At 39.4% G+C, this 9,852-nt stretch overlaps 1 protein-coding gene and 1 long non-coding RNA gene across 4 annotated transcripts; one reads left to right on the forward strand and one right to left on the reverse strand.

Annotated features, from left to right (window-relative positions):
- Positions 1–627: 627 nt before the first annotated feature.
- Positions 628–1,595, reverse strand: LOC117772158. Its single transcript, XR_004615720.1, has 2 exons — positions 1,390–1,595; positions 628–1,359 (listed from the first exon to the last, which is right to left on the reverse strand). It is a non-coding gene; the product is annotated as an uncharacterized LOC117772158 (long non-coding RNA).
- A 1,467-nt stretch (positions 1,596–3,062) lies between these two features.
- On the forward strand, positions 3,063–6,973 carry LOC117772155 (cyclin-dependent kinase 2-associated protein 1). Of its 3 annotated transcripts, none has more exons than XM_034603107.1 (4): positions 3,063–3,215; positions 5,835–5,935; positions 6,107–6,233; positions 6,330–6,973. In XM_034603107.1, the coding sequence occupies exons 1-4, from the start codon at positions 3,188–3,190 to the stop codon at positions 6,395–6,397; spliced, it is 324 nt and encodes a 107-aa protein (XP_034458998.1). In that variant the 5' UTR covers positions 3,063–3,187; the 3' UTR covers positions 6,398–6,973. The 3 variants fall into 3 exon arrangements, with proteins under 3 accessions (XP_034458998.1, XP_034458997.1, XP_034458996.1); XM_034603106.1 differs by lacking the exon at positions 3,063–3,215 and adding an exon at positions 3,652–3,817; XM_034603105.1 differs by lacking the exon at positions 3,063–3,215 and adding an exon at positions 4,279–4,545.
- Positions 6,974–9,852: the final 2,879 nt, after the last annotated feature.

A 9,852-nucleotide genomic window follows, 5' to 3' on the forward strand; every position in this document is an offset into this window, starting at 1 on the left:
CAAACGGCTGCGGCAGTCAGGCACCTTTTACAAAGCACTCACAAGGAAAGATTTGTTTTAGTGTCAGTTTATTTCTATTTATAGTGCAGGAACATAGGAGAAAATATTTCCCCAAAAATAATGTTTTTGAAACCTCTGAGGGTTGAGTTGAATGCGTTCTCAACATGGCAGGCACATCGTTTCAGACAGCAGCATAGTGAATTCAGTGAACGAAAAGGTCAAGAATGAATCTCCCGTTTAGCATTATAACCAGTATGCAAACAAATTAAAATGGAATCACCCTAAAATGTAGTTTTAAGCAGATAAAGGATGTTTTTAACATCACTGTCAAACATTTAACTTATAACTTCTCCTATGAAGACACCATTTATATTAGTACAACTGTCCTTTTATCATTTGGTTTAACACAACACATAGGAGGAGTTGTGTTGACAAAACGTAAATATACACTTAAATCTGCCCACAGTCATTTTTTAAATGTTTATATACTGCTTATAATTGTTGAGAGTGACCTATTTGCTTTTAATGAAGAAGTTAAGATTTGTGCTGTCTTATCTGAATCCATCAAAAATGTGTTTCTTGATTTGATGTTCCAGGTTGTTTAAAAAGAAAAACTTTGGTCTTCCCCCCTAACTTTGCCTCAGTCAACCTGTTTCTGTTCTGGTATTGGTGATATGTGGCTGGACAAGCTGGAATTCCAATGAGAAACAAAAACTGTGCAACAGCCAAGAAATTCTGCGAAATCCTTGACAAAGACCCACCACTTTTTGATTCTCAAACGGGTTTCAGAGCGACCACTGCTCTGTTCGGAGGTGTGTTTCCCTCTTCTACCTTTTGCTTTATTTATTATTTTTTAACGGAAATCCGCTCAGGTGTTGAACTCATACAAAGACCCTCAAAAAGAAAAGAAAAACAAAGAAAAATCTTAGGTTTTACTCTGTCTGAAATGCATGACTATAACTCAAAGGATCCCTCTACACCTCAACTCAGTAATGTTACTGTGTGGCTCTGTCTTCAGCTGGATTTACAACTCGTTATCTTTGCACTACAACTTCCTAAACCCCCCCACCACCACCACCTTATGCCTCTGCTTTTTTGGACCCAGTTGTAATTAAAATCAATGATTGCTTCTGTTTAATAGTGCACATCTTTGCCTCCTCATTCCTATGTGGCATTCTATTCAATCTGCACTGGAAGGGACAGACCAAAGTCTGGATACATCTGCCCTAAGATGTATTCTGTCACCGTATGCTCGGACCACAGCAACTCAAACGCATCCTCCACCTGTGGGTTAGCTACTCTTATCAAGTGTATTTTCTCTGATGCATTTAAAGACAAGTGAAAAATCAAGGAAAAGGTCTTTGTATCATACCCGTGTGCATTTTGTACAATTTGTAAAATGATCCAAATTGAATTTCTTGATGCAGCACATCTCAACTGTTGGACAGTATTGGCAGAGACCTCAATGAAAACATAAGCTCTGCTCCCTATAACATGAGAGCCCACCCTATAAATGAATATATATCCAAGCAAACAACTCATGTTTTTATTTAGTCTTTCGGTGTTCTGTACATGGGCTGCTGATGTGATAATGTTGTTTTTGGATGCCGAATGTCAAGGCCCATTGGTTCCTCTGAAGTTGAAACACTTGAATAGTTTTTTTGTTTTTTTTTCCTCTTTTGAACTTTGCACGAGTTGCACTACTGACAAGAGTTGTACAAAAATTCAACATTACCTGTACATGAATGAGTGCGATGCTCAATAAAGCTCTGTATACTTCTACCTCATAGTACTGTCTTATGATGTTCATATACGTCTATCATTTAGACTTTAATCTTATTCTGTTTTTTTCATGTGATATTGATAATATTGGTACTATTATTACTGATGATAGTAATGTCAGTGTCATTTTACTGTGGTATCTGGTTGAGATTCATCTACTTTAATACTGCTGGAGGTTTAATCTGTAACACTGCATAATTATTTGATAAAATTATCTTTAGTTTATTAAGTCTTAATTAGTTAAAGTCCAGTTGATAAATGTATGTAGTCACCCAACATGAGGAATGTAAGAATACTCAGATCTGTATTTCTACCACAGTGTAGAAATACTCTGGAATACTCTACAATGCTACTTTCTTAGAGACCCATATTGTGCATTTTTAATCCACGACAGTTATTTGGATATATCATAGTCAACCAAAATGAAATCTCATGAATCTGTGTCAGTCGGGATAGAAAGTCTGACCTTTGTTATGGCTAAAGCTACATTTATTATAATACATCAGGATTTATTTGTTGATTACATTTGCTGCACTGCTTCAAAGGTGACATTTTAAGTCACAATCATTAAATCAAACCTCGTATTTGATACTGGGCCTATTTCAAATCAGCATATCTGTGCGGTTGCCATTCAGACTATTAATTTTTGATTATTACCTCTTCGATGGTGGAAAAAAGACTTGATCTTGAAGTGAAAGTAGCAGAGTGTAAATTTACTCCTCTAGATTATTTGACCTGAGCAAAAGTTATTGTAATGCAAAATGGCTTCTATATTATATTAAATGGTAAATGGGCTAATTTGAATGATTTGTATACCACTGCACAGCTCGTGAATTTCTCAACGTAGAATATAACACATAACTCACTTGTTGTATATTTGTGGTACTTATTTGAATCTGCAAAGTTTATGAGTTAACAAAGTTAGAAGATAAAAAACTGATGAGACAAATAGTACAATATTTGCCAATGAAACGTGGTGACGTGTAATGAGAAATAATAACTTTATTAAAAGAGCACTTTTCAAAATAAAAGAGACAGGTCATAAAATCATGAGCACAGCCAAAATGAAATCCTCATTGTTTTGTTTGGAGTAAATGTCACTTTCCACCACTGCTCTCTGTCCCCCCCCACATCAGGGGCCCCGGGGTCATGACCCCCGGGGGACCAGGACTGGGGGCCAGACCTTGTTCTTGTGCGTCCGACCATGTGGCCCTGCAGTGGGGGTCTGATGTGAGGGGACACGTATAAAGAGCTGCGCTTCTTCTCCTGCCTCTTATTTGACGAGGAGAGCGGATCCACGGCCACATGCCTCCAAAATAAAGCGAGTGGATCCTTTAATCTGATCATTCAAACTAAATTACCTGTAACTTTTTTTTTTTTGTGTGTTATTAATGTAGAGGAAGTAATGGACGCGGCCCCACAAACAAAGACAGGTACCTACAAACAAAAGCGTTTTACTTCACTTCCTAAAACCCACATCGTACATATATCACATATCACGCTTATATCATATTTATATATAATATAGTCACACACTGGGTTTGTTATTGTACTCTTTCAACCTCGTCTGTGTGTCTTGAATGTGGGTTTGTGAGACTTTAAAATGTGTGAGAAAACTCTTCACATGTTCGTAAAAAAAAAAAAAAAAAAAGGAGTATTTAAAAAAAAAAAGAGTTTACAAAGTGCTGCTTAAAGTTCTCCTCCCGATCGCCGCTGCGTGTTAAACGCGTGTTAAACCTGCGTGGAATCCTCCGCTCCGTCGGGGCAAAATGACGTTTTTCGTGTAAAATGTGATCTTTTAAAAGCACTTTTCTCGATCAGCCGCAGCGGTACAGTTGCAGTGTTACAAAGCACAGTGGGTGTCAATATAAAGTGACGGCCATATTTGCCGGTGCCGCTGTTGTAAACAAAAAGTGAGAGACAGACGCTTCACTGAATTTCGGGTCATTTTTATTTCTTTAATTTACAATGTCTCTGGGAATGTCTTATAAACCCAACGTCCATCAGCACATTCCGGGAACTTCTGGGAACCAGGGTAAGGAGAAAACGTGGCGGAAAACCCGAGGATCCGTCGGTTAAACCGTGTGTTAAATTCGGGGTCTCGGAGAATACCTGGAGAAAGACCGTGTCTGTAGTTTTTGTCCAGTTATATATGTAGGGTCAGATCCTGGGAGCTAGGCTAATTCATATCCGCCATTATTACTAATGTAAAAGAGCGCCATCCGCGGGATCGGCCGGCGGAGAAACGCGGCCGGGATGCGAGGCGACGAGGCGGCGGTTCGTAAAACGATCTTCCCCGTCGTCCGGGGTCGCGGTCCCGCCGGGCGGCTGCCGTTGTTCCGCGGTGACAGAAATGTGTCGGTAGTGTCTTGTTGAGGCGGCGTCGTTCCGCTTCCTCCATGATGCTCCTCGGTCGGAGCTGCTGATCGATCTGCCTCTGAGCCTTTCCCGACTCTTCGAGGACACCTGGCGGCGGAGGACGAGTATTACAGGGGAACAAAGCAGCAGGGGAGCAGCGGTAATGGAGGAGAAAAGCTACAGGAAGAAAGAAAAACACGCTATTCTCTAGTTTACTTCAATCACCAGAGGTGGAGGAAGGATTCGCGTCGGGAACGTAGAGACCTACTGAGTTGCTTGTTAGTCTTTACGCCAGGCTGCGGATGGATTATGAGACAACAGACCACAGGGCACCGACATGTGAACGGCCCCTGTACTCCAGCATGAAGGATCTGACATCCACAGACCCGTCTTTTCAGTCTTTATGTGATGGATTCGTGTTTCCTTGCAGTTGTATCTTCTCTGTGTGGTTGCTCCTGACTGTTTCGGGCCATTTCTGGTCCCTCTCAGTCGCTCGGTGTCTTTTTGTGGACGCATCTCTTTGTAGTCCTTTTTTTTTTGGGGTCATTGTGTCTAAATTGGGGATTTTCTCTCTTTTCCTGGTGATTTTCTGATTTTCAAAAATTGTTTTGTGTCTCGTTAGGTGTGTTCTGGTAGTTTTGAGTTTAATTTGGTCATTTTGGCTGTTTTATGTCTTTTTAGGTCATTTGGTGTCTCTTTGTGTTTTTTTTCATGTGTTTTGGTAGATTTGTGTTCGTGTAGGTCATTTTCTGGGTTAAGGTCAGGTTTTTTTTTGTCATTTTGTCTCTTTTTAGGTAGCTTTACATCTCTTTTTGATGGTTTTGGTCATTTTTATTCAGTGTCTTTTTTTGTCTTCTGTGTCTCTTTGTGTGCTTCTGGTGGAAATGTTGTAGTTGTTTTGATTCTTTTTTATAGCCGAGTTGTTTGACTTCAAAAAGAGGCTCCCTGGCCCCTCTGTTCTGACCCCATCGGTATGTGGGCCTGTGACTGATGGGTCCGCTCAGTGATCCAGTAATGCTCGAAGGATCATTTTGTCCTCAACAATAGTCAGTGGCCATCTTATCATTGAAACAGGCTTTTTATTTGCTACAATCATTCCTCATGTTCATACTGAACATTGTGATTGAGCACGAAATCCACAGTCCTCACTGTGTGCAAAAATATTGTTAATTGCCAAATTCATCATAAGATCATACAACGCGTGGGCTGTCTGAGTCAGACATGTTGTAACGTGGGTATCTTCTATGTGACGATTGCAAAGTGGAACCAGGAATAATGTTTCACTGTTCATATGAACAACTGGCTTTTGTTTCAAGACAGACTTTAAAAAGATGTGAACTTGCCCTTAAAGTAAAAGCAGATTTTTGTTCCACGGTCATACAGCATTGTTTTTGACTCATATAACATGGTTGAAACATGGTTGTTGTAGTGAGGGGCAATAGCTGAACTTAGTCTGGCAAAATGCAAAGTGTGAGCGATCTATTTATTCCCAGTTCAGAAATGTTACCGTTAAAGTACTAATAGCTGACGGTTTACAAAACAAGATTTTTGAAGATGTTGCTTTGGGTTGTGAGAGGTTGTGATCGCATGTCATTTTTATTTCTTCACAGTTTTCTTTAATCTTTAAAACTAAATTATATCCAAAACGTAATCAAGATTAATTGTTAAACTTTACATTTTTGATCTGTCGACAGTTGGAAATCTCCAGTCTGCCTCAGCAGCTAACCTGGCCACGTTGCAGTCTTACAGGCCTCTCCTGAGTGACTACGGACCTCCATCTCTGGGATTCTCACAGGTACATTTCATATGTGAACCTGTTTGGCTTTAACCGTGTATACTTTATGCACCCCGTCTTATGTTTCTCATATTTTTTGGACAACAGTTTATGCTGTTTCCTATTTTCTCATTGTAATCTCCTCAAATGTGTTGAACGTGGCTCATCTTGCACTGTCTGCTCCAACGTCAGGGTTCCACTGGCAGCCAAGTGCCTCAGAACAAATATGCAGAGCTGCTGGCCATCATCGAAGAGCTTGGGAAGGAGATCAGGCCCACATATGCTGGAAGTAAGAGTGCAATGGAGAGACTGAAAAGAGGTCAGTGTAAACCTGGATCTGCATGTATAAAACACAGTGCAGGTGTATGTAACTCAAAGTTCGTTAACCTGAAGTGTCTTTGCGTTGTCTTTGTAGGAATAATCCATGCTAGAGGGCTGGTGCGTGAGTGCTTGGCGGAGACGGAGAGAAACGCCAGGTCCTAGCTACGAACACACCGCCGTCCCTGCGAAAAAGAACCAACAGTGTGTGTCTCATGAAAACAATAAATAACTTGCATGGCATTTCCTTTGAGAGGAGGAAGTAAATGAACAAAGGATGGAAAAGCAAGCTCCTAGAGGAGAAAAAAAGAAAAGAAAAACAGTAACACAATTCCTGATTCCTGAGGGTTGTGGAGGATCATTTTAATTACATGTGGGTTATTGGAATTCAAATATCATGGAGGATATCATGTTTTTATGCCCCACTTTTGGGATCTTAGTTTTGACTCAATTTTTAAAGAAATGAATTTTAAAGAATAATGCATGCGAAAGGGCCCATGGTTAATTTGTAGACACTGCATGGCTTGTACAGGGGCAGATGGAGACTTCTTTTTTGATAGTGTTTGGTCTGTTTTTCAGACCCCTATAACACACATGGCCGAGTGAGTGAGGGACAGAAATGTGCCAAATGCATTGGTTCATTCGTGTTGAGGGTTGGTTTTGGTATTAAAAAAATGGAAAATGCTGTTACTTGCATCTTTGTATGTATTTATTACTCCGTGTAATAAATTGTATTTTCAATATAGGTGTCGGAGTGATTCATTGTGTTTCAGCTATGCGTTATCCAGCCCTGATAAGCCTCTACTTAAAAGTAAGTGGTTGCAAAAGAACCTCTTATTATAAGTAAAAAAACAAGACGCAAGGACAAGTGCAAGGATGGTTGTCTTTGCCCCGTGGACATGGATCATGTGAAAAACTCCATAAAAGCTGCTTGTTGAGGTCAGTGATACGTTAAAGTGAGAGTGAAGGGATTTATTAAATACCTGCCATGGCTGCTGCATGCATCTATGGATGATGAATCCTACCGACTTTGCTGATCTTCTAACTTGTCTGCTTGTGCCACCACGTGGGGGTTTATATTTGTATCTCTTTCTGAAATACTGAAAGTATTTGGTGCATTTTCATTAAATTAGCTACAGACGTCCAAATTGCTCAGGATTAAGATAAAAGTCAGGTCAAACTTTTTCTGTGAATTTCCTCAACGTCTGGGTTCTCTGTACAAACATTCAACTGTGGTTCAGGAGGTAGCAGGTTGTCCTCTAACCAGAGGGTCAGCGGTTGGATCCCAGTCTCCCGCGTTCTGAAGTGTCCTTGGGCAAGACACTTAGTATGAAATTAAGTAATAAAAACTATTCATGGTTTCGTCTATATAAATACAAACCATTTAACTAATTACATTGGGGAGTTTTAGTTCACACATGGATGTTTCCCTCTTTTATCTAACACTCATCAAACAAAATACAGATACTTTCTATTGGACAAATTAATATTAGCTTACAACCAAACAGCTGCAAAACTAATGATACTCTCCTAATGTTTCCAGTTTCCTATTGTGATCACTGTGAGCATGTTTGCATGCCGATGTTAGCAATCAGCCCAAAACACATGGGTGTAGATAAAACTGCAAAGAGTAATATATTTATGGATTAGTCGATCAACATAAAGAAAATCTGCAGATATTTTGATGATTCATTTGTTCTTTTGGTCCATTTTCAAGCAAAAACGCAAAACATGTGACTTGTCACATGTGACAATGTGCTGCCTAACATTAGAGTAAATGTAATATCTTTAATCAGACAAAACAAGACATTTGAGGATGGCATCATTTGCTCTAGGGAATCTTGATGGATAGTTTTCAGAATTTTCTTGGTTTTATAGAACAAATGATTTATTGATTAATTGAGAAAATAATTCTTAGATGAATCGATAATGAGAATACTGCATATGTGTTAACTTACACAGGATGCATTGTCTTCTTAACTATCAAAAGTCATAGTTTTGCGATTCTTTAGGTTTTATTAAAAAAAACTTCATCAACTTCGAGACTTTCTAATAGGGGCTAAAAATACGTGGGTATGTTACCTGCAGAAGATTTAGAGATCTGTTAGGTGACATTACCACAACAGAACTGAACAGTAACATCCTGTCCACAACTGTGTACACGTTATTATATTCTCATAAATACTCATGTCATGTTTTCTATACTGTCAGGTTATCTAAGGTCTGGTAAGAGATGTGTAGTCTGTGATTCTAAGTGCACTGCAGTTTATGATCTACTCAGAAATCTGAACTGTTACATAGCACATTCAAGTCATCGGCATTTCATCAGCCTTTTGCCCCACTGATTATCTAAGATACACTGTATGTAGTGTACAGTAAAATCTACTGTATGTGCATTATATATAGTATAACTGGAGAATCGCTGAGGGGACAGTGGGTGTGGTGTCAGGTTATTCTGGGAAGAATTCAACCTTTAGTTAACTAGTACCAACTAGACCAAGTGGACAAATGGCCAGGGCCCCGAAAGCCTGTCCACTGAGTTTCTGGAATTTTCTAGAATGCAAATGTATTGAAAATATCAACTAAGGCAGGTCCTGCATTATTGTAGCAATGTAATAGATGTCAAATTGTAGTTTTAATTCAGGTAGTTTGATTGTGCTGACATAATACATTTATATGAATCACATTACCACAAACCAATGAACTTCAGAGTACTGACATCTGCAGGTTCTGTTATTTAGGACTAGATGTTTATATTCCTTGCTTGCATACAGGAGACCTGCTGGATGGTCAAGTGAAAGATGGCACCTTTTAGCTTTATAAGTGGGCGCCCTCCTTCCTCAACGTTTTGCTGATAGGCCCACAACGTCTCCAAAGTGTTCTACAGTGAATCCTGGCGTCACAGGCTCAGCCCCTGGGTGTCATTTACTTAGTCGAGGCCCAGGTGGAGTTGTTTCTTTTTATAGAGACAGGGGAATCTGAGCCCAGAGCTACATTTTAAAATCTGACCCCAAAAGATGAAGATGAAAATTAAGAAAACCGGAATATATCTGAGGAACCATAAGGATTTTGCTTAAAAACTCGGCTACTTTAAAGAGTAATTTTCAAAAATAATTGTGAAATTATTTCCATTTGATTGATGTATCATTTCAGTCTGCACTGGTCCTTATGGTAACTCGGAGATGACAGGGAATGCACATAGGGAAGGAGCTAAATGGGTCGAGGGACCATCAGAGGCCCAATAGAATATGTTTCTTCTCTTTGCACTTGCACTGGTTTTTGGCATTTTAATCCAAATCTGGTCTGATGTGGTCTAGACATGGGGTAAACAGATTTTTCTGGGGTCATAAACAGAATATAGGCATCACAAATTTCTTGGGCGAAGATGCGACTCATGAAATTCGACTGAAAGATTTCTCAATGAAATCAGACAGTGTGTTTTAAACACTGTTTGGCGTTCCTTGTGTTTTTTTTAATTTCTTTTTGTTTTGCTTCCTAATTCATTTCTTACATTTGTCTCATCACTGACTGTTACACATCCCTCTTTCATATATGATTTACATTGTCTTTGTCTACATGTATGTGGTGTATGTTGTGTATGTTTCATTAAAAAAGCTTTT

The sequence above is a fragment of the Hippoglossus hippoglossus genome, chromosome 12 (genome assembly GCF_009819705.1).
Source record: "Hippoglossus hippoglossus isolate fHipHip1 chromosome 12, fHipHip1.pri, whole genome shotgun sequence".
In the NCBI taxonomy this organism is placed as follows: domain Eukaryota; kingdom Metazoa; phylum Chordata; class Actinopteri; order Pleuronectiformes; family Pleuronectidae; genus Hippoglossus; species Hippoglossus hippoglossus.

Coding starts and splice junctions, on each gene's coding strand:
- LOC117772155 (XM_034603105.1), top strand. CDS start 4,443: ATGGATTATGAGACAACAGACCACAGGGCACCGACATGTGAACGGCCC. Junction 5,936..6,106: donor CATCTCTGGGATTCTCACAG/GTACATTTCATA, acceptor CTCCAACGTCAG/GGTTCCACTGGCAGCCAAGT. Junction 6,234..6,329: donor AATGGAGAGACTGAAAAGAG/GTCAGTGTAAAC, acceptor TTGTCTTTGTAG/GAATAATCCATGCTAGAGGG.